At 45.0% G+C, this 24,483-nt stretch overlaps 1 protein-coding gene across 4 annotated transcripts in view; it reads right to left on the bottom strand.

Annotated features, from left to right (window-relative positions):
- DOCK5 (dedicator of cytokinesis 5) overlaps positions 1-24,483 on the bottom strand; it is a 221,546-nt gene that overhangs the window by 107,122 nt on the left and 89,941 nt on the right. For 3 of the 4 annotated variants that reach the window (XM_058720274.1, XM_058720273.1, XM_058720276.1), the window contains exons 5-11: positions 22,859-22,955; positions 12,516-12,664; positions 8,886-9,021; positions 7,639-7,796; positions 6,402-6,483; positions 3,359-3,488; positions 473-545 (exon numbers count right to left, since the gene is read on the bottom strand). In XM_058720274.1, coding sequence (XP_058576257.1) covers positions 473-545; positions 3,359-3,488; positions 6,402-6,483; positions 7,639-7,796; positions 8,886-9,021; positions 12,516-12,664; positions 22,859-22,955 — 825 coding nt within the window. Of the gene's footprint in view, positions 1-472; positions 546-3,358; positions 3,489-6,401; positions 6,484-7,638; positions 7,797-8,885; positions 9,022-12,515; positions 12,665-22,858; positions 22,956-24,483 lie in introns of those variants that run through there. The other variant, XM_058720275.1, reaches the window with a different exon arrangement.

Here is a 24,483-nt window from a genome sequence, read left to right on the forward strand (position 1 = left end):
TGGTCTCCAGCCTGGTAGAAGCACCCAGAAGCTTGTCAGATGCAGCCTCCACACCTACCAGACCATGCTCTGCACTCTGACAAGACCTCAAGAGAAGCCCTGTGCTGTCCTACATGATGTCTTGTATTCCAGGACGCTCGTCCCACACGACAAAGTACAAATATACTTCGGCCTTCCTGACGCTTAAATGGCACCGTTCTCGGGTTTCTAGTGCAGATAGAGATTTGCCCCTTATATTCCAAAGGTCTTGTCTGCAGAATCGGGAAAGTTAGGTTTACCCTCTTACGTGTGACCCCAACATAAAGGACCTTGAATAAAGTCTTCTGTCAGCTTCTATCTCGCAATCTCCCAGCTTGAGACTTTTGCTTTTGTAACTGAGCAATGGTTCCTAGCACCTGCTTGTGTGTTAACAGATCATTCAAAGAACTATTCCAGGTCTCAAGTCACCCGGGATAAATGCCACAGTACTTACTGCTGAAAGGGGATAAAATGCTGCTTTTCTTCATCATCCACCTTCCCATGTATAATATCAGTAATATCCATCACTAGGAAAAAGATAAAACTTAATTAAAGAACTTAATTGCTTCAGGCTTCAGTACGTTACAATGGAAAATTACAGTATCTGCAAACATAGGCCGAGAGAGAGAGAGATACAGAGCAGGGACACTTCTGTCTTTGCCAACGATCATTCCCAGCACCCACCCTGCAGAACAATTCATTCATCAGGAGCTCGTGCAGGCGTTTAGATTTGCTCCGCTCAATCCTGCAGATTACCCGCTTTTGAAATTTCTATGAGACCCAGCGCTCAGTTCTGGAGAAATTTAAACCGGTGGATTACTTGTTGGTAAGCCTGCATTCCCAGGCACGGGGAACACAGAGTGTCGTCGGGAGTGTCAACAGAATGAAGACCTGAGAAACTCATGACTTGAAGTGGTCACCTGTCTCTTGGCCTTGACGTGGTCGCACCTGGTTTCCATGTAAACAAAGGGAAGCCAAGGGCACCAGCAGCATAGAACAGAAGATCATATGGTGATTTGCTTCTTTGTGCACAAGAAGAGTAACTGATAAAGCACTGTTCTAAGCCTATTGTATATATTTTCTTATTTATGCAGATACTTTATGCCCCTCCTTTAAGAGATGAGGAAACCGAGCACAGGAAAGGTACGTAACTTGCCCTAGGTCGGAAGTCGTAAGTGGTAAAGCCAGGGTATGAACCCAACTGCGATTACTACCTGGCCAAATCACTTAAGCTAACAAAGCCTTGCTGCCCGGAGAACTGATGAGCGGACCACTCTACAGCTGCTCAAACCAGGCAGGACCCGCAGCCAAGAGGCGATCCCTTGGTTAATGGATTACAATCTGGCCATAAAGCGCACGTTCACAATCCACTCCCCAGATAACCTGTTTGGAGATTAAAAGAAGTACTGAGACACGAGACCTTTCTCATTTGAAAAACGAGGTATAAGGAAGGAAACGCCTTCTCAAAGCAACCTGGATGACAATGTGTTAGGCTCGGGAAGTAACAGTATTGGTGAAAGGCTGCGGTAAAAGCGGGCCATGCCATCAACTTGCTGTCAGTCCTTAACAGACCCCTGCAAACACTGTACACAAAAACAAAATACTGAAAAATCTGTGTCTGGCACACCCCCTTCCAGAGGCAGTTCTTTGTCAAGGCCATCACATAGTTATCCCAAACCTCTTGGCATCGAGTCTCAGAGTAAATTACTACTGTTCTCACCTTACATTTACGCGCATGCGTGCATACACACACACACACACACACACACACACACACACACACGCACGCACACGCACACGCACACGCACACACCCTGAAACAGAAAAGCAAGCACAAGCCTCAAGCTTGATTTTCAAATCTCTGTGGCCCATTTGGAACGACAATGACCTCGAACATGCCTTAAATCCTTAGTTCGGGAGATTGCCATCTAGATGGCTAAATAGTGCTAGGCCAGGGCTCCTTGCCTTTTCTCAGATTTCACTTTAACTCTCTATCAGGAGTAATGCTGTGCCCTCTTCACAGACCAGCAGACCCTGACAGCAGGTGCAGCGCAAGGCTGGTCAAGAGATGACGACATCCAGTCTCATGGGATACAGAGGCCGCCTCGTTATCCATAAACCCACCAGGTCAATCCTGGTGGCATTTTCTGGACATTTGTTCCAGGAGAATTACGGCATTTCATCGACAGCTTTCAAAACGTCTCAGGGAGCAAAACGTCCGCGTACGACCAGGAATGTATTTCCTTCATTTAACAAACTACAGAACAAAACGCAGGGCCTCTTGGAAGGTTGCGGGGTTTGATTTAAGCCAAGGACCCTCTTTGAAAGCAGTCAGCAACACAATGTTGCCTTTGATGAGTGAGTCTCCCACACAGGCAAACCACTTTCCAGGGAGAGTTTTACTGGACCAAAATCAATACGTAGCCCACAGGCAGGGCAACACCGGTGGTCACAACTGAGGCTTTCCTAAGGTCCTACTGTGTGCAAGGCATGGTGCTGGGCACTGAAGAAGAAACAAAGGAGGCGGGGTCTAGGTCTAGGTCTAGGTCTAGGTGACGACACAGGACCCAAGAAAAGATAATTGGTAGCCGAGGGAGTGAATGCTGTGTGTCCGATACTAACATTGACAACCAAATTCATCTTGCACGGTCCCTGGGGTTCCCCACCCTCCTATCTTTAACTGTGTGTGTGTGGGGGGGGTAAAATATGCATAACGTCACATCTGCTGTTCTAACTACTCTTCAAAGCCCAGTTTAGCGGCGGGAAGCACATTCACACTCGTGTGGTGCTGACAACGCCGTCCATCTCCAGAGTTTTTTCATGTTCCCCACCTGAAACTCGCTCCCCAGTACACACCAACTCCCCCCCATCTCCCCTCCCTCCCCCCCCAGCCCCTGGCAACCCCCATTCTATTTTACGTTTCTACGATTCTGACCTACTTCACATGAGTAGGATCATACAGTATTTCTCTTTTTGTGTGATGGGCTTATTTCACTTTATACGACATCCCTATGGTTCATCCATGTTGTAGCCTGGGTCAGAATTTCCTTCCTTTGCAAGGCTGAGCGCTATTCCACTCTATGTACGTACCACATTTTGTTTACCCATTTATCCATCCATGAGCGCTGGAGTTGCTTCCACCTTTTGGCTTATTGTGAATAATGTTGCTCTAAACCCATGTGTACAAATGTCTTGAGACCCTCCGCTTCCAATTCCTTCGGGTAGACACCCAGAAGCGGGATTCCTGGATCATAAGTGCTATGCTTAATTGTTGGAGGCCCTGCCGTGCCGTTTTTTCACAGTGGCTGCACCCTTTACAGGTCTCTGGGACTTTCTGTACCTGCTACTCCAAAAGGTCTTCGGAGCCCACAGGTATGCTTTTTGCCCTCCTTCAGCTCCATGTGGCCCACCCGGACAATCTGGCACACGAGGCTGATGCGGGGCCGGATGAGGTCTGTGCTACTGAGGTCCTAAAGGGGCAGAGACCAAGCAAGAGGAGATCAGGCGGCATCACCCGTCGTCACCTTTGTTTCTCTTTTCACTCTACAACAGAACACCATTCAGAGCCCATTTCCTAATCCTGGAAAAGGAGAACGAGCCTTCCCTTCTCCATACCCACTCAAGAACTACCAGGGCATCGGAGCCCGTATTCCAAAAAGGAAGGGATTTTTTTTTTTTTTTTTTTGATTTCTCAGTTCCTACTTCATATCGAGAAAAAAAAAAAGATCACATTCAGTCTAAAGTCTCTAGTTTATCAATTTAAGCAGGGTACTTAAAAATCGGGACACCTTGGGGCGCCTGGGTGGCGCAGTCGGTTAAGCGTCCGACTTCAGCCAGGTCACGATCTCGCGGTCCGTGGGTTCAAGCCCCGCATCGGGCTCTGTGCTGACAGCTCGGAGCCTGGAGCCTGTTTCCGATTCTGTGTCTCCCTCTCTCTCTGCCCCTCCCCCGTTCATGCTCTGTGTCTCTCTGTCCCAAAAATAAATAAAAAACATTAAAAAAAAAAATCGGGACACGTGTCATTGCTACTTTATATTCTGCCAGGACAGAGCTGAGCACAGGCTGCACTTCAGTGTCAGATGAAATGAAAGCTTGCGTGACGCTGACATTTACTGGGTATCTACACATGCCGGTGTTATTTCATTTCATCTTCCAAATAATCCTGCGAGGCAGCTATAACACAGAAATTTACATGTGCTGGTTTCTGTAATCATTCATCTGCTTTTTGAGAGGTATTCACGGAGAGCTTCTTGGTGTATGTTGATCAATGGAAGATGTGTGGATGTCTCGGTTTTTTTGCGGCTCGTGTTCTATACTTGTTTGTATTCTCAAGGATGGGTGAGTAAATCCGTGAATGAGCCCACATAGCTCATTCTCTTTAACATCAGAGATATTTTAATTGCAGCTCAAATTCTTTTCATGAAACAGCTGTCCAAGGCCTCTTTACTGAATCAAGAATTACTTTCTAAATAATCATTCCGAATCCGTCCTCTGTAACTGAGTTAACTGAGGTCTCCAAAATAGGGGGATATATACCAATGATGGCATCAACCCTGAATTTCTATTCTAAGTTTTGTGAGGCTTCTGTTAATAGAAAGATAAAGACTCCAGGTGACTAGTTACATAAATTGGGGCACACTGCAATTATTTAATGATGTGCAATCCTTTGTAAAAGAAGTTTTGGAAGACTGTTTAATGATCAAGGACGTGGTCACCACATTTTATTTCACTGAAAAAGCTGGACATGAAATTTACATCCAAGAAGATCGTAACCGGGAGGGGTGTGGGAGAAACAGGATAAAATGCAGCTTTTCTAAAATGTCATTGATTAGAAGATGGACCAAAAGCTCAATAATTCCTTTTTTTTTCCTCGATGTTTTTTCAATGTACCCAATGACCGATAAACGCTTTTTGATTTTAGGGGAAAATCCACATATCTTAGAATTGAGGAAGGGAGGTTTCGGGAAGAGTTTAAGCTCTTCTTCTGTCTTTGATTACCAGATGGTAAAGATATAGGTGGGTCAGCTCACGAGCAGTCATCGCACCGTGCTCGTCGTGAAAATGAGATGTTAACAGAAGGAATAAATACTAATAAGAATGAATGAATGAATGAATGAATGACTAGACTGTACTGGGTCCACTGCTCCTTCCTATTGCTTCCTTTGGCACTTTACCTTAGACTCTATTTTCCTTGCCATAGAGTGGTAAGAGAACAGGGAGATAACATATATGTGCATGGGCTTAAGGAAAGAAGGCAGGAAAGGAGAGTGTATCCCCTTTAGGCCTAATGGGAGCTGGAGAAGCCTGCCCACCAACACCTCTCAGAGCAGGTGGCAGCGGCTCCGGGGCATTTCAAGCACTGATGTCATAAAAAAGTGAGAGAACCCCTAGAAAGTTCTAACCCAGGAGAAAGAGTCACCATGTCTCAGCTCTATGACCCGATAAATTTTCTTGCTCTTGACCCAGAGAGAGCACCGCTCCTCCTACCTTGGAGAAGAGGAGAAATACAGGGGAAAGGCCATTGAAAGAGGAACAAACCAAAAAATAGAGATTGCGCCTTTGCTGGAGCTGTAACCCCGGTCTGCAAAGCTCTTCATCAGCATTGCTCACTCTCGTCAACTTCATGTTCTTGCTCAAATGGCCCCTTTTCAGGAAGGTCTGCCCTGGCCCGCCTATTTAAAAAGGATCACTTCCCCAGGCCCAAAGCTCCCAACAACCCCCCCCCCCGAAAAATACTTATGACCCCTAACATTCTATACAATTTACTCATGTGTTTGATCACTGTTTCTTACTGTCTTCCCCTTTTGGACAAAAGCTCCTTGAGGCCAGAGATGCTTTTTCTTTTTTTTCTTTTTCTAAAGTGTATTTATTTTTGAGAGAGAAAGAGAGCAAGTGAGCACAGGCAGGGAGGGACAGAGGGGATAGGGAGAGAGACGGGGGGGGGGGGGGGGAGAGGGAGGGAGGGAGGGAGGGAGGGAGAGAGAGAGAGAGAGAGAGAGAGAGAGAGAGAGAGAGAGAGAGAGAGAATCTCAAGAAGGCTCTACTCCATGCAGAGCCTGACACAGAGTTGGATCTCACAACCGCAAGATCACAACCTGAGATGAAATCAAGAGTCGGAAGCTTAATTGACTGAGCCACCCAGGCGCCCCAGGGATGTTTTTTCTGATGTGTTTATTGCTATATGTCCAGTGCCCAGATCAGTGCCTGGCATCTAACAGGTGCTCGATAAATATCTCCGAAATCAATGAGCGGTTATTCCTGCTAGGGGGATCATGATGATTTTTCTTGCCTTCTTTTCATTTCTGATGTTTTCCATATACTCACCATGAGCATCTGCTAACATCGTCAGCACAGAAAATTATTAAACTTAAGGTCGCACTTACAGTAAAAACTGCTTGAAGGTTATTAAGCTTCTCTATTTCCTTGGGCATCCCATTACTGCCCCAACGAATTAGGTAATTCTCACTGGGGAAGGAAAAAAAAATATCCTTAACGAAGAGCTAACTGGGGATGGGGCTACCCTCGGTATAGACTTAACAGGGTGAAAGGAAGGCCCAAACAAGCTCTGTTGAATTTATGGGGCAAGTGTGAAAATAAGCGCACAGGTGGCCACTCCCTGGTCCCCTGGTTTTGGACAAGGGCAGGGGCCGCAGCCCAGCGCTCAGAGGCACACCCAGGGTGGACCCGAGACAGACGCTGCTCAGGACGGGCACAGACAGACAGCACGTTCTCCCAGACGCTGTCTGGGGTCTTTCTTTCAACTCAAATTCTTCGTATGACGGTTTCCGCTTTGCGGAATCAGGAATATAATTTCAAAATAATCATTCCCAATCCATCCCCTGGAACTCACGCCACCCCACTCAGATAAAATTTCTACTGCACAAATGAACGATTTGTCAGTAACTACTTTTAACCATCTAGTCAAAAACTAAATCGGTTTTCTTAGCCGCTCAGCCAAGTAGCAGCGTGACTGTAGGGTCAAACAAAGCCTATTATTCTCTACAGTCTTTTTAAAACGCGCTTTTTTTTTTTTCTTTAAACAGACTTTATTTTTTAGAGGAGTTTTAGGTTGACAACGAAGTTGAGTGGAAGGTACAGAGTTCCCATATAGCCCTGCCCCCACCCATGCACAGCCTCGCCCACTATCAGCATCCCCCAGCACAGTGGCACATCGGTCACAATTGATGGACCGATACCGATAGGTCATTACCACGCAGAGTCCCTAGTTTACCTTAGGGTTCACTCTTGGTGCTGTGCGTTCTACGGATTTGGACACATGTATGATAACACGCATTCACCATTACAGTGTCATGTGGAATAGTTTCACTGCCCTAAAATCCTCTGTGCTCTGCCGATGCATTCCTCCCTTATCCTGTCCCTGTCTCCATGTTCTGATGAGTTTCCTGTGATTCTCAGACCCAGGGAGCACACACACTGTGCCAGCAGCCATACAGAAAGGCTCAGGAGCCCAAAGGATGTTACTTTCTATCACCTAGAGACCCTCCCTTCTTCTCTATCTCCCCCTCCCAAACCTAGCAAAGAGCTCCTTCCTTAGGTGGGTGGCACGTAAGAGTGGGTCTTTTTGCAAGGTCAACTGCAGATGACCTGGGACTCGGCTACCTGATGAAGGTGGACTGGTCCGGGTCATAGAGGGCCATGAACAACTCGGCATCCTCCCCAATGTTGCAGACGAAGTTCTTGAAGTTCACGTAGAGGCCGTAGGTATGGACAGCACTGAAGACAGACTGGCCCCGCAAGTCCAGGTTCTGAAGAACCGACTGGACACGGAGGGAAAGAGAGAAAAGCATCTTGGTTTCAGCAAATGACAAACAATGGCAAAGACACGGGCTGACAAATGCGGGACGAATACAATTACCCCCCGGGGGAGAAGCACTGACGGAGAAGAAAGCCTGTGCACGTGGCTAAACGGTCGAGTGAGCAAAGCACCATCACTATTCTTTGAATGATCAAGACTGTCCTGTCAGGGGCCTTAAGCCCACCCCATTCATTAAGTGCTGTCTAAAGACGATTTGTGGCTTGGAAGCTTCAAGAACTTCTCATCTCTCAAATGGCTGCTGAATGAACCTCACAGGCACAAAAATCATGATTCATTATCCCTCTTTTTGGGAAGAGCTCTCATTGCAAACAAGAGATTCCTCTGGAAAGGCTTCACCCTCAGGCATGGTGAGCCACTGGAGCCAGGAACACAATTAAATATTATGACAACTGTGCTAAGTCAGGAGACAAAACTACCAACCAAGTAAAGAGAAGCCTTTGCTCAACAGAACAGAAAGACTGGAAGAATATATATCAAAATATCAATATGGTTGGGTCTGTGCCGTCATACTATGAGGGATTTTTTTTTTCTTGTTCTCTTTCTCTGTACCTTTCCAATTTGTGTTTAAGGTCCAATTGTTACTTTCAAACGCTTTCTTTTTGAACATGATTTTATTTAGTTTGGAAATTGTATTATATACACCAAGTACGAAAGGTTACGTGGTACAAAGGCTCCCTCCCACCCAGTTCTTCCTAGAGGCAACCATTGATTATCAACTTCTTGTCTATTGTTTCAGAGTCAGTCAACGCATGTGCAAACGCTGTGGTATGTGTATCCCTTTTTGAAACACAAAGATGAGTATATTGTACACCTTGTTCTCCATCTTGCTCTTTGTCTGTTAATGTAGATCTTTGTGATCTTTCCATATCAGAAGGTGTACCCCGGACTCATTCTTTTTGTCCTCTTTTGCTTTTTCAAACGCGGCAATGGATGAGTTTCTAAACGTTTCTACCTCTTGTGGCCAATGATTCCCTTTCATCGAAAACAAAAGCAAAAATGAAACCTCATCTGCACGTCGGAGGACGTGTACCTTTTCTTCTTGGATCTTTTCCTCGATCCTTTTTGAGGCCACTTCATGGGCCCTGAAGAGGGCAATGGTGCTGGTTTCATCTGGGTCCAAGATGTTCCCGTTGTCATCTCTCACCACCAGATCTAATCCCAGCATTCTAGAAAGAAAGGAGTGATCAGTGGGTTCTCCTCATTTAGAACAGACTCGTTCCTGAAGAGCCCAGGGAAGAACCCGGAGGATTGATAGTTAGAAAGTTTGGGTGGTACCAAGTCAAGAACTGCTCCCTTGGCTTTTCGCCCTTCAATTTCTGCCTCCTCTCCACATAACAAGAGATAGAACTCTTATGGTAATGTCAACCAAACTCATAGAATGATACACAATTTGTTCCACGGAACCTCAAAAGGAAAAGCAACAGTGGCACGGATTTTGACCAGATCCCTCTGACCAATGTCTCTTTCCCTAATCTCCTATTGTTTGGCACAGGAACAATGATGGACTGATGCACAAATATCTGGGGGCTTTGCCGGATTTCCCTGAAAGTTTAGTGTTGAGGGGCGCCTGGGGGGGCTCAGTCGGTTAAGCATCCGACTTCAGCTCAGGCCATGATCTCCCAGTTCGTGGGTTTGAGCCCTGCATAGGGCTTTGTGCTGACTGTTCAGAGCCTGGAGTCTGCTTCCAATTGTGTCTCCTCCTCCCTCTCTGCCCCTCCCCCGCTCAAGCTCTGTTGCTCTCTCTCTCTTAAAAATAAAACATTTAAAAAAAAAAAAAAAAAGTTCAGTGTTGAGGACAATCCTTAATTCAAGACTTGTCTTGGGGTGCCTGGGTGGCTCAGTCGGGTTAAGTGTCCGACTTTGGCTCAGGTCATGATCTCACAGTTCACGAGTTCAAGCCTCACTCACATCGGGCTCTCTGCTGACAGCTCAGAGCCTGGGTCCTGCTTCACGTTCTGTGTCTCCTTCTCTCTCTGTTCCTCCCCTGCTTGCGCTCTCTCTTTCTTTCTCTCTCCAAAATAAAGATTAAAAAAAAAAAAAAAAAAAAGACTGTCTTAAAGGAGATCAATGAAGTAGGTCTCGACTGCTGGAATCTCATAACCTATCTCTGAGCACGGGCTCCGACGTCACTTAGATCAGGATTGGAGTCTCAGCTTTAACAGATGACTCCAGGTAACTTACTTACTTTTGTGAAGGCCTGCCTTCCTCATCTGTAAATACTGCCCACCCTTCAGTATCGTTGGGGAGAATTTAATGAGATAACATGGAAAGCACGTAACACGGTATGTCTAGTTACACACCAGATACACTTCTGGCAAACTCTGGCGCACTTCTGGCAAACAGCAACGCTTCTACAGCAATTGCCACAAAAACACGCCTGGCTACGTTAAGTTGTAGCTCTGCGTGTTATACAGACAACGTTAAGAGCCGTGCGGTCTGCGCACGGCACAATCCCTACCAAGGCTCTTATGCCCGATGGGCACACAGGAGTAGGAAACATTTTGCTCAGCTCCAAGACGCTGGGGACTGTGGTGGAAACAAGATCCTGCTATCCGAATGCCCGGCGAACATTCCAGGCACCAGCAATTTGGGAGAAGGGATGTTCAAAGAGCAAGAGAGCTGAGGGATCACCGTGAGATGTGCCAAGTCTTTGGGAAGAAAGCAAACATGTCTAATTACCCTCCTCCCTGTTTTACAGCATCTCCATCAACTGATTGAATCTGGCAGGTTCCTTTCCACGGCAGCCAGACCCACAGGCCACCCAGATGCATGAGCCATGGGTCTTGGTTGCTGCTCAGAGACTGAGTACTGAGGCACTGACGAAACGGCTTGATCTCTCGAACTGCTACTCAAGGCTGGAATGGGAAGGCAGGCGTGTTCAACTGTTTGTGGGACATTAACATTCTACGCTGATGATCAGAGTCCTCTAGGCCCAAGTCACACAAGACTCAAAAATACAGAGGCAGCAGAGGCGCACGGAGGGACCCGACTTATCCCACCATAGCTGTTTTTTTGAAAAAATGCCCCCAGCACATGACGAGCAATACAACCCCTGTGGTTACAGTCCTGCGAATGGACAAGTGACGAGACAGCAGTGCGTTCTTAACCCTAAGAAGGGAGCTTTAGGGGCGCCTGGGTGGCATGGTCGGTTAAGCGTCCGACTTCGGCTCAGGTCATGATCTCACGGTCCGTGAGTTCGAGCCCCGCGTCGGGCTCTGTGCTGACAGCTCAGAGCCTGGAGCCTGTTTCGGATTCTGTGTCTCCCTCTCTCTCTCTGCCCCTCCCCTGTTCATGCTCTGTCTCTCTCTGTCTCAAAAATAAATAAACGTTAAAAAAAAAAAATTAAAAAAAAAAAAAGAAGAAGAAGGGAGCTTTAAACATGGAATTGTGGGGCGCCTGGGTGGCTCAGTCGGCTAAGTGTCCGACTTCAGCTCAGGTCATGATCCCGCCGTCCGTGAGTTCGAGCCCCGTGTCGGGCTCTATGCTGACCGCTCAGAGCCTGGAGCCTGTTTCGGATTCTGTGTCTCCCTCTCTCTCTGACCCTCCCCCGTTCATGCTCTGTCTCTCTCTGTCTCAAAAATAAATAAACATTAAAAAAAATTTTTTTAAACATGGAATCGTGTGTTTGGGGCTCAAATTTAGCCTTTCCCACTTATGACCTATGTAACTTGGAAGTAAATCACTTAAGCTCACTTGCTCACTTGGTCTATTTTTTTTTTTTTTTTAACCATAAAATGGGCTAGAATCAAGTAATATATGTGAAGGGTACACAGGAGATTTCGAATAATGATTGAACCTGAATCCTGTATGCTCTGTTGACCCCAGCTATTTCTGAATACAGTTTTCTGAGCCTATAACAGTTAAGTAAATAGGATAATGAGCTGTATTTTAACAGGTCTCAGAAGTAGATCCAAGAGTCCTGAGGTTGGAGAAGTAGGGTAATAGGAGAGGGGAGAAAAATCATGTATGCACAAATTGAAGAAATGTAGAAAATGAAACTAAAAGGCAAAGAGATCATCAACAAAACTAATGAAGGAACCACCCCTGTCTTGTAAAAGGAGCTGGTCAGGAGAACGAACCCCAGACCACATAAACTCATGAATTGGCGGCTTTCTCACTTTCTTAAGGTCAGTAATGTCTGGAACCTATGTATCTGCCTGAGCTGATCGGAAGATTAATGAAGTGATAAACTCTTTGGAGGTTACTGGAGACCTAATCAACAGGCTAAAAATATGGTTTACTCTTCTTGTAAATGTGGTTTTCATACACTGCAAACAACAGTCCCAGTTAGGGAGCATGGGGAGAAAGAGAATGAGTCTGATGCGGATTTAAAATCCACTGTTCGAATAAAAATTGATACGGTCCCAGGCCTCAGAAAATGTGACTTCCGATGTGCTGTCTCTTTCCGTCTGTTTGGCAGGGAAGTCTCCTCTTCCCTGATCATCTGTCATCTCCCTGACACACATCCAAGCGCAGGGTCTGGCCTAAGAAGGGACTGCCAAATTTTTCCAACAAAATTAAATGCCTTCCAACGCGAAAAAGAGGGCAGGAAGCATTATTCTTCGACAACTCCAAGATCAAAAGCTGATGGCAAGGTATGGCCTTAGCATGAATGCGCCCATCTCTTTCCAAGTCCTCAGCGAACCCATCCCTCGTTTACCTGTTCCCGTGATCAATTTTGGCTGTGACCTTCTTCTTGAGCTCTGCCAGTTCATCCTTGGGGAGCGTTCCAGACAGGATCTGGGACCGCCACTCAATCAGGCTATAGGTCATCTGCTGCAGCTGGCGGAAAAGTGTGACCTTGTTGTTCTAGGATGGGAAAGTGAGGTGGAGGAAAAGAACAAAAATACGAAGGTGTGATGGAGGATGGAAATATCTCTTGACTCGGCTCTGACTTTATAAGGTGTTACTGAAGCCATTCGTTTTGCCATGAAGTTGTGAACTTCAAAGGGATCTTTTAAAAATAGGGATGGCTTTGCTCTAGGCCACGCCCACTCCCTACCCTATTTCAACTTTCGAATCACAGAAGCCAGTGTAGAATGGATGACTATTCTTAACGCATAAGTATATCAAATCATCCATGTACCCTAAGTTCAGCCATGTCCCACCTCTGTTTTCAACCCTCCAGGGATTTCTTCTGTCTTCCAGACACAGCAGTCACACTGTAAACTCCTTCCTATCTTGGGTCCTGCCCACATTCCCAGCTACATTTCGCACCAATCTCTACCTCAAAAATCTACACTCCTCCCATTAAAAGCTATGCCCATTTCTCTGGAGTGCTCCAGACCCTCTCAATATGGTACTTCCCCTACCTGGAACCCCTTTTCCCTCTTCCCCCTCAAACGTCCCCCCGCATTTCACACCTCCTCACACGCTATGAGCTCCGTCAATTGCTAATTCTTACTTCTTTGGTCTCAACTTAGAAGTCTCTTGCTTGAAACCCTAACTGTGGGCTGGCTATCCCTACCATTGCTCCTGGGATTGACTCTCATCACGTCACTCAGAACCTGGACCATCCTGGCCCATTTGACTCTCTTCGTAAGACAGTCAGCTTCTACAGGACGAGGAGCTTGTTCATTTTTGTATCCCTACGAGCTCGTGTAGGGTGGGCGTTCTATAAAATGTGCCACATAAGTAAATTATGGATGGAGAAAGAACTGTTATATCAGAGATAAAGGATAATGGAAAGTAAAATGGAAAATATTATTTAAAGTCCCCATAAAACTGTTAGGCCATCCCCAAAATTGTTAGACCTACAATAATTAAACCGTTATTCTGGGCTTTGGTAAGAACTTCTATACCTGAACCAAACGAACTTATGACTAACTAATTATACGTACCTCTATCATTTTAAGAGGCAAGTATCTGATGTCCAAGCCATTAAGACCTTGATTTTATCTAAGTGATTAATATATGATTATATATGTAAATAATATATATCAATTATTTATACAATATTATTTACATGAATAATGAACATATAATATTTATATACACACGAGATAATTTTAAATTATGAAAAGTGCCAGAAGAAAAATAAATGGTTGAAATATGATAGGGTGTACACGGGAGAAGGAAGACATTTGAGATACAGTCATCAAACAAAACCGTTTTGTGGATCGCTTTTCAAATGTTTATTTAAAATAACTTGCACAATTCCAATCACCCCATAAATACTACGAAATCACTTCTTTTTTATTTACAGGTGAAAAGTCATGATATATTTATGTAACTATACATTTTTAAATTATAGGAACTATTTTTATCTGTTGTAAAGACAACGCAACTCCCCCCCCCACACACACACACACACACACATACACAAAGAAAATTGTCAATGGCTGTACGGCATGTTCTTTTGTGATGTTCTTCTACAACAATCCCTGGGGCAGATTCCTGGGCAAGTTATCAAGTACAATCAAGATACTGAAAACACCCAAGGTACTCCCGAACAAAGAGCAAACGCAGAGCGAAGAGCCCTCAGTGCAGAAGTCGGCCAGGACAGGGGGAGACAGCAGTGAGATTAGCAGAGTGTGATAAAAGCCCTAAAAGAAGTTCAATGTCCTGTGAGAACACCAAGGAGAGACTCGAAGAACTGGCTTATATGCTCCATTAACACTATGGATGCGAAAAGTACACAACAAGAAACCTACTTAACATTTTGCAATTAGCTACATCTCATGCTTTTGGCATTTTCTGAATTGCCTTTCTCATCAGTCAGTCTTTTGAAAAGCATAAAGATGAGACTTTAAAAAGCTTCATTTTTAATAAGCAAAGGTAAAAACCCTGGTTTTATTCCCCACGTAATTCTATATAAAATATTGCCATCCCGTTGTCTTTCAACTTCACAAAAGGAGAAATTGAGGCTGTAAAATTTTGCCTTTCAAAGCTGCTGGGCAAGAAAGGGATCTTTTTTTTCTTTTTTTCTTTCTTGCAACCTATTTGTCTACTCTTACTTAGCTGTTTTGGTGGGTTTTTAAAAATTCTAACGAAGATGTTATTTCTCGTATTATGATAAAAAATAAAGGTCTCAGACTCGGGGGATCCCTTCTGAGAGACAGTGCTTTATGGCACATGCTCACAAGTTCTTGGTCTCAATGATATCAGACACTATCCGGGGCGATTTAATTATTGCCTGTCCATATCAGCCTTCTTTGCCAAGTTCCACCCCCCCCCCCCCCAAAAAAAGAAGGATGAAGACAGCCATTCTTCTGTGATTCGCTGTGCCCAATTAATTCTGAATAGACAAGCTGGAACACACCAAAGGAAGCCACTTTCCCATTTACTTTACGGACGTGAATTTCCTCGCCACATTTGTGAAATTGTTCGAAGTTGGATGCTCTGGGCAACAGCTGGACCCTGACACTTTACGGGTTCCTAGGGAAGCCCGTGAGGCCAAGTGAGGAGAAAACCGAACCCTCAGCACAGAGCCAGACGTGGGGCTCGAACTCGTGAGGCGTGAGATCATGACCTGAGCTGAAGTCGGACGATTAAGTGAGCCACCCAGGCACCCCAGCCTTTTTTTGCACTAGCCGCCGCTGTCACATAATTTAAGAGAGCAGGGAATTTATTTAACAATCTCTCTGATCCTCTCTGCAAAAATCAGCACAATCCTGGGACAGGAGTGACTCAAGAATGAATTTTGACAGCTCAGATGTAAAACAACACTTTGATTCCAATTTCAGGTACAGCTGCGTGAAATAGAGAACTTGAAATAGTCTCCGACCAGACAATATAGGCATTCCTGCCCTTGCTTAGAAGTTCTCCCTCTCTTTCGCGTGGAGATCTCGAAGGTCTCACTTTTTACATTTCTATTATGAATGGTTTTCTCGCGCATGCTCTCTCTCTCTCTAAGAATTTCTAGAGATAAAAACAAAGTCGCAAGAAAAAACAGCTTTGCCTTCAATAATGGCAGGGATAGAGAAGCCCCCCATTGACTATTTTAGAAATCCTAGGGGCCACTGAGACAATGACGCCACCTCCCTGGGTATCAGAAAACCTGGCTTCTAGTCACTTTCCCAAAGAATGCAGAAGACAAAGACTTTTCTCTGGTCCTCCACCTCTCCATTGGCAAAGGAATAGTTCCTCTGTCCACCAACCTTTCCCCCCTTCTGTGCCGATTTTGATTCCGAGGCCGAAGCGCTGGACAGAAAGTATGGGGACTTGGTCACGACTTCTAATTCTGTCACTGGCTCGCGAAATGACTTTGGGCAAATCACTCCCTCTGAGATACACGCCCATCTGTAAAACAAAGGGACTGGGTCTGGGATCCACTCCTGGGGATGAGCGTCTGTGAGTCTACGGCTGAGATGTTAAACTTAATTACTCTTCTAAGCAACTTCCTGATTGACGGTATCTGACTCTGACCATCTCACTCCTGATGGGCTCACAGGCTCTATCGAATTCCACCCGGGTAGATCTCTCTGCCGTGACTCTCCTGGCTTTGCCCAGTGTCTATAACTCCTGGGGTCTGGAGTGGCATCTTGGCTCCTGGGCGTCCTCATGCTGCACGGACTCTGCTCTCTGGGTGAACGGGAACCCACAGGGCCCCGAATACTCTTTCTCTCCATGCTAGCGAGGCCTCTTCTCTTTCCCAGAAAAAGGCTCTGCCTGACTAGCAAAGGCTTCATTTTTCAAGACCAGGTTCCGGCAAGGCAATTTTGTGCCGCAGGACGTAGCGCGAGAAATCCTGAAAGGCAGGCGACCCAGACGGAGTAAAACAAACCCGGGAAAACACCCAAAGCTCACCCCCTGCCCGGCCCCAGTCACTGCCACGTCCCATCTTGTCTCCCACGAGAGCCACGCCCCCGCAGGGCTTGTAGATGAAATGTCCTGAAAACGAGACACAGTTTTCTATGGGAATTTTCTGTCCTTGGTAATAAGCAATCAGACGCTGGCTTCCAACCATGGGACCAAGCTTAATTACACTTCAGAGCATGTGTCCCGGCAGCCAGTAATAACCACCAGTTCAGAAAGATTAGACTTGAGTAGCTTTAATCTGCGTGGATATGCAACGATGGGAAGAAAGGCGATCCATTGTGTCTGGCAAGTTCCCCGCGCCCACCTCAGCTCTGGGCACTTGTTCTCCGCTCCAGATTTTTACAGAACTACATACAGACCAGCTCAAGGTTTTATCGTACTGGCGAATTTTAAATGAGAGATCAGTCCCTTCTACGAACTACATTTTAGCAATTATGTTCACGTGATTCTACATCACACACTAACCACCTTCTACCCACCACCAGGCTTGTCTCCTATTTCTTTTCTGAAGGGTTAGGTTCAGCCTCCCAAAATTATATGGGCCAATCAGGCCGGCTGACCAACACTCACTGAACCATTTCTCCAACCGGAAGCTGGGGAGCAGCACATAGCTAAATCTCGGGAAGGGAGAAGTTCTAGAGTATGTTCACCATCACTAAATATCTCAGAATTTCCAGGACAGTACCTCTTTCAAAAATTTCCATCCATCTGTCCCCACAAATACATCCTAACCTGTCAGTTTTCAAGTCCTGATTACTGGTTGAGAAAATGGATTAGAATGTGGGGTGTAGATCCACACGGATTCAAGAAGTGTTGCTGGGTTGTTACTGAAAAAGGGACACCTGGGTATTACCATAGTCCCGTGATGTTTAAATCAATGCACAGGCGTCCGCCCTTGCGGCTGGAGGAACTCGAGTGGAAGATGTGTTGTTGTTAGAAAGGAAAGAAGTTCAGCTCACTGGACGTACTTTCCCAGGCTGGGGAGAACGAATGACCCTGAGATGCAGCAGAGAAGAATGGACAGAATACGTGTGAAACCACTGACCGAGGGTGTTTAAATTCTCACCCTCGGTGAGGTCAGCCGGCCTGATTGGCCCATATAATTTTGGGAGGCTGAACCTAACCCTTCAGAAAAGAAATAGGAGACAAGGGAGCTGGAAGGGAGCCCACTCATCAGCCCCAAGTTGGAGAGCACCCTGAAATGACTTGGGGGCAGAAGTCCACAGAAGCAGTGCTGTAAGGGGATAGTTGGGGGCCGCCACATTTTGATGACAAAGTGCCAGGCAGTGTCCTGGGAGTTTTATACAGATTATCCTACGGAATCCTTACAGCAAGTGTGCAAGGGGTATGTAATATGTAATTACCATTTTAGGTAAGAGAAATAAAACCTAGGGGTCAAAGGACTTGTCTCAGCCTGCAGAATCAGCTTACTGGCATACCCTGGACCCAAATCCCTGCCTTCAGGATCTGAGTTCTTTCTGTTTCAGTTTGCTTGTTTGCGGTAACAATTACTGGGTTTGCTGTTTTTTGTTTTTGTTTTTTTTTTTTCCTGAATATAAAAAAAAGTACATACCAAGTAAGGGTGCAAACCAGAACGTAAGAACTGGTCACCTATCTGACCCCAGCGTCCACCATCTTGCCATTTCACAAGGCGACCACCTCCTCATTCACAATGTTTCCCCCTTTCCTGACTCACCACTGAAAACACACCCACTAGACAGGCTCCAGGGGAGAAACAGTGGCGTAGACAAAGCCAGAAACTGTGGGGAATTTGCACTCTGCATTTGGCATGCTTCCCTTTTCATTTCTGGAGTGATCCATGCCTCCCAGACTTGAGTCTACACGAAAGAGGCTCACTATCTGCCGTGAGGAACAGCCTGGTTACTGAGTGCTCAAGGCCGCCCCGCCTAAGATGATAACACAAGGCAAAGGAAGTGGCCTTGGATGGAGAGGGGGCTCAGGGGGCACACACAAGGGAGCTTCAGAGACTCTGAGTTGGGTCAGAGGGATGCCAAGTCAAGGCTGCCCAGAGGGAGGACGTCCAGAGAGGCTACTATTTCAAGCTAGGACAGCAGCAAGAATGATATCTGCAAAGTCCCGGATGTTCAGTCTGCCCCATGATTTCACAGCTGCCATCTCTTTTCCTGCCCTCACAACTCCATGGAGTCAGCAAGGCAGATTTTATGTCACTTTCACAGAGGGGCAGAATCCAGATGACGCTTGGAGACATCAAGTGACTTGCCTAAGAGCCAGGCAGGGCAGGGCCAACCTTCCCGATTTCTAGACCAGGGTTTGTCTCCCACAGCCTGCTTTCTCCCCAAAGCATAAAACCGCCATCACCAGGAAAGACAATTAAATGGGAAAGACTGGTGCTAATATTAACAAAGAGGAAAAGAAGGCACATGTGGGTTGTCATCATTTTTTTCTCTGTGTTTTGGACGACTGGGTTCCCCTCTCTTCAGTGAAACCTTTAAAACATATTTATGGTTATTTCACAAGGGTACAGTGTGACTGCTAAAAATAAATCACAGCTATCCAAATGTCTTCCCTGTCTAGAATAATTACCTGTGTCTACATGGCTGGGCTTATACTGGTTACTGGATGGCACCTTCCCCTCATACAAGACTCTGGATCTACTCCATAAATTTCTCATGAGCACAGACTGAGAAGGAGAGAACCAGTAAATGTGCTGTAGAGAAATATGGATGTTGTAAGACTCCCCAAGTATCTTTACAGATATCAAACAGAACACCCGGTCTCAAAGTCTGAAGGAGGAAATGCACAAGAAAAATATAAGTATTGATGTGGATTAGTAAAATCCATATTTATCTTTACACAAATTGAAAGACTTTACAGAATCAGAAAAATCAAAAACACTCATAAAAGTATGGGTGGGGTGGGGTGGGGAGGGGTGAAAACTACGGATTTGGGGTCCTTTTACCGTTTTCCCAGTAAAGCGTAATATTTGAGGTTTGGTACTTTGACGCACAAATTTTTAAGAAAGGAATTCAGAAATTCTGCCTGAAGCGAACTGTCAATATTTTAGGAAGGAACAGGAAGAAAAGAAAGTCATGATTAATAATGAACCCATTTTAAGTGGCTTATTTTCTTTTAACTTTTTTTTTTTAAGTTTATTTATCTTGAGAGAGAGAGAGAGAGAGAGAGAGAGAGAGAGAGAAAGAGAAAAGGAGAGAGAATTCCAAGCAGGCCCCACACTGTCAATGCAGAGCCCGATGTAGGGCTCGAACTCACTGACCATGAGATCATAACCTGAGCTGAAATCAAGGGTCAGATGCTTAGCCGACTGAGCTACCCAGGCACCCCTAAGTGGATTATATTTTAATGAACAAGCAAATATCAAAAGCAGAAGCAGATTGCTGAGCCCCATCAATTAAGATTCCCACAATGAATGTGTTTTAGTCACCTATAGCAGCTATAAGACATTTTTTAATATTCACAATTAGCAAAATGATTACCTTATTAGCTGTCAATATTAAGAGAGGGAAAGTTAATATTGTCCTCTGAGAGAAGACAGAAGTTATTTCTTTGCCTGCCTGCCTTCCTTCCCTCCCTCCTTCCTTCTTTTTTCTTTCTCTCTTTCTTTCTTCTCTCTCTCTCTCTCTCTCTCTCTCTCTCTCTCTCTCTCTCTCTCTCTTTCTTTCTGCTATTAAATAGCGAAATGCCCTCATAGGAAATCTTCGCCCTGGGCTTACCACCATTTAAGCAGTACGGGTTTCTGGAAGCCCAAATACACGAATCAGACTTCTTCCTCCCTAGTTCCCTTATTTCTCATTTCTACCAACAATCAACATGGTAAATTCACCTGTAAACATGTGGAAGACACAGATAATGAAGTGAGCACAAGCGTTGTGTCTCAACAAGAAAGTCGACCTCGTCCATGTTCTCCACTCTCTGACATTACGACGTTAAAGCTCTCATTTCCCAGTACTAATTATCCGATACGTGTCACCACCCACCAATTTCCAGAAAGAATGCATTAAGGAAGTAACCCGTGTATACGCAATTCTCATCTATCAAACTTGTTGCACATCCAACACTAACTGATCAATTAACCAGAACCAGAGAGTGCTTTCAACAGACGTTGATTGATGTCGGCCAATGGGCTTAAAAGGGCAGGTCTGTCCTCCCGGAGTTCCTGATTTAAGAACCTACAGGTAGCTCACCCCTCAATTACACATAAAGAGATCAAAAGATCACTGGCATTACAATGCCGTATGCCCTAAGGGCCGGATGATGGCCTCAGTAAGTGCTCCAGCGGTCCAAAAGGAAACGTTATGGATTGGTGTGGTTAGAAGCCACACGATAAGGAAGAACGAATTTGAACTAGGCCTTGAAAGATGGGCAGGCAGAGAAAAATCCTGTGCTTGTCCACGGAAGGGGTTGGTGATTTCTGCTGCTGTGATCCATCATGGGTAACACCAGCCCAGGATGGAAATGGAATCATACATTAACTCTTAGAAGTTATGCTAGAATGAGCTTCTGATTACTGTTTTTAATATTAAGGGTCTAGAGGGAGGTGTTCTCCATAAGTTATTAAGATTGGCTTTTGAGAGTTCAAATGAAGAGTCAACACATGACTGAACAAAACCCTAAATAAACAAAGTCACATAAAGGAAAGAGAATGGCTTCCAGGACATCGGGTCCAGTCTCCTTCCTCACTGCACTCATTCATGCATCGAATGAGAGAATAAGCTTTCACCGTGAGAATTCCCGGTCAGCCGGGAAAGATACTAATGGAGACAGGACCTAATGACGCTCACTTACCTCCGGGTCTCCAAGAAAGAGGGAACGTCAGAAAAGGATATTTGTGCATTCTGATGTCAAGGAAAGAGCTTCCTGGTGTGGGACACAGATGCAAACTTGCTGCCCGGGGACTTTGAGCATTCCTGGCCTCTTGCAAGACAGCTGCCCCCGGGTGTTCTCAGCCCGATAATATTAAAGGTCACATCTACCTCGTCCTGATTGCAAACTACACACAACTTGTGATTATGGTTTATCGTGGAGACGATGGGCTGGTTCCTGTGTAATTTCCCATTGAACTAGTGTATCTTACTAGCACTATGAGGTCAAACCACTGTCGAGAGAAATAGTCCTTCGAGTTGGCCTCAAAGAGAAGACTTAAGACCGTGACTTAATACCACTTAACTTGCGGGGTCGGTAAGGTACGCTGGCTGCCGTGTGCCACCCTTACAGGAGTCCTCACGCGGCTGGGCGGTGAAACACTGACAAATTCCTATCCACTGGGTTACACATCAAAAGGCTAAGAGCGTTTCTACTGTTCCTTCCACCATCTCGTGTCATCAATGACCCTACCCCAGGACAATGAGAATATGATGGTTATCAACCACTGTATGGTCCATTATACGGACCTTTTTTTTTTTTCTCTCACCAATTTTATTCAGCATTGTAGGAGAGGTTCCAGCCAGTGCAAAAGACCAAGAAAAAGAAATAAAAGGCATAAATTTTGGGAAAAGAAGCAAACAAGATCCTGTAATAACACCCTATGGTTCTTAGGATACCAAAAGCACAAACAACAGAACCAAAAAATAGGAAAATCAGACTTCTTCAAAATTAACAAGTTTCGTGCATCGAAGAGTACCATCAAGAAAGGGAAAAAACCCAGAGTGAGTTTTCAAATCATATCTCTGATAAGAGACAAAATGTCCTTACAAGTCAATCATAAAAAGGCAAACATCACAATTTTAAGATGGGCAAAATACCTGAACGAACATTCCTACAAAGAAGATATCCAAATGACCAAAAGGCACATGAAAAGATGCTGTCATCAGCCACCAAATCAAAACCAAAGTTAGATACACTTTACACACACTAGCATATAATAAAAAAGACAGGGCACTTGGGGGGCTTGGTCGGTTGAGCCTAAGTCTTGATTTGGCTCAGGTCATGATTCCAGGGTCATGGGATACAGCCCTCCACTCTCAGTGCGGAGCCTGCTTGAGATTTTCTCTCTCCCTCTCTCTCTGTCTATCTTTCTCCTCCTCTCTGCCCTTCTCCCCCCGCTCATGCTCTCACTCTCTCACTCTCTTTTTATGGACTCCATCAGTGTGTTCCCCATCCTCTGGCTTCTGGCTGAGGTACGGGGGGTTCCATACAATGGAACACACAATGGTTGCACCCTACTCCATGCAGCTGACACCTTGCAGCAGAACATACAGGACCAGAAAATAACGCCACCAGCTTCAAGACCCGGGGAAAGCTCACCACGTAGAGCTTGCGCCAGATGACAGCCCATTCTCGCAGGGTCGACGTGAGCTCCTGCACCAGTGGGAGCTCACCAGGGATCACGGTCTCGTGCTGCCTAAAGAGAACCAGACAGAGGCTCGTGTTACACTGGGTCGATCATCCCTGCTTTTCTTGACAGAGGTCATATTCCCCACAGTTCAAAGACGGGAGTGGGGCTGGTTAGGCTGGAGACAAGACAAAACTCACCCGTTGTGGGGAAATTTGTTTGGAAGACTTTATTACCCCTAGGCATCTGAGGGAAAGAGAAGGACCTTACCACTACAGCTCTCAAAAGGAATCATTTCTGCAATGAGATGGACCCGTGGCCCAGCCTGGACTGCCCCATTTCGGATCGTTACAGGAGCAATGGTTATCAGCCACTGCTGGCTACGGTGATTCCTAGGCATGGAAGCCCCAAAGCCAGTATTTTAGCTCGTTCTGCCAAGCAACCGTTTCATTAGGGAGAGAGGGTGAAGTGTTCATGGCACAGGGGTCGTGGGGCTTGTAACCTCAACCAGGACCTGCTGCTAGGGACCGAGGCAGTGCTCTCTTATGAAGTGATGCTCAGGATTCTTATCTGCTGCCTCGCTGCACTGAAAACGCATACAAACCAAACTCCTCACTCGCTCACAGGAGACTTACAACAAAGTGGGCCCCGTATCTATTCACATCAATCCTCTGCTATTTTTATGATGAGCAAAAGGAGAAAAGGAGAGTAAGGGGAAGCGAACAAATGGCAAATAGTGGTAGGATTGCCGGACTTAATTAAGACTACAAGACACCCGGTTAAGTTTGGATTTCAGACAGATTAAAATAACCTATAATCTATAATCTGTATTATATTATATATGTAATATACATAAGACATATAATATATAATATATATAACATATAGTTATATAATTATAATATTTACTATATATGTTATGATATATATTATATATAAGTTATATAAGTTATATGATGTATATTATATATAATTTATATATATGTTATATGATATATAAGTTATATGATGTTATATATATGTTATATATTATAATTATAATAAATATCATATATAGTATATATTATAATTATGTTTTATATATTATATATATTGTTATATATTGATATTTATTAATATTAATATATATTATTATATATCATGTTATATTGTATAATATATATTATATTATAGACCATATATTATATATGTTGTATATACAATATATAATATATATAATATACTCTTAATTTTTTTAGTACAAGTATGACTCATGAAATACCTGGGTCATATTTACTGTAAACAAGTACTTGGTGTTATCTGATTTTCACCTGGGCACCCTGCATTTTTACCTGTCAGCCCTAGTTAACGGGATCATGCCTCCCTGATCATGCCTCCCTGCGTGCCCTTTCGCCAGCGTGACAATGGAGGCCTCCCCAGGGATGGCCCAGTGGAAGGAAGCTTCTCCGGAAGGGCAGGACACCTGGTTTTCAGCCTTGGTTCTGCTACTGAAAAGTAGCCGTGTGAACTGGGGCATGTCTCCACCTCTCGTCTATAAAACACGGATGCGGAACTTACGACCGAGACTGTCCTTTGATGCCCTGAGCCTGCATGACTC

Source organism: Neofelis nebulosa, chromosome 3 (genome assembly GCF_028018385.1).
Source record: "Neofelis nebulosa isolate mNeoNeb1 chromosome 3, mNeoNeb1.pri, whole genome shotgun sequence".
Taxonomy (NCBI): Eukaryota; Metazoa; Chordata; class Mammalia; order Carnivora; family Felidae; genus Neofelis; species Neofelis nebulosa.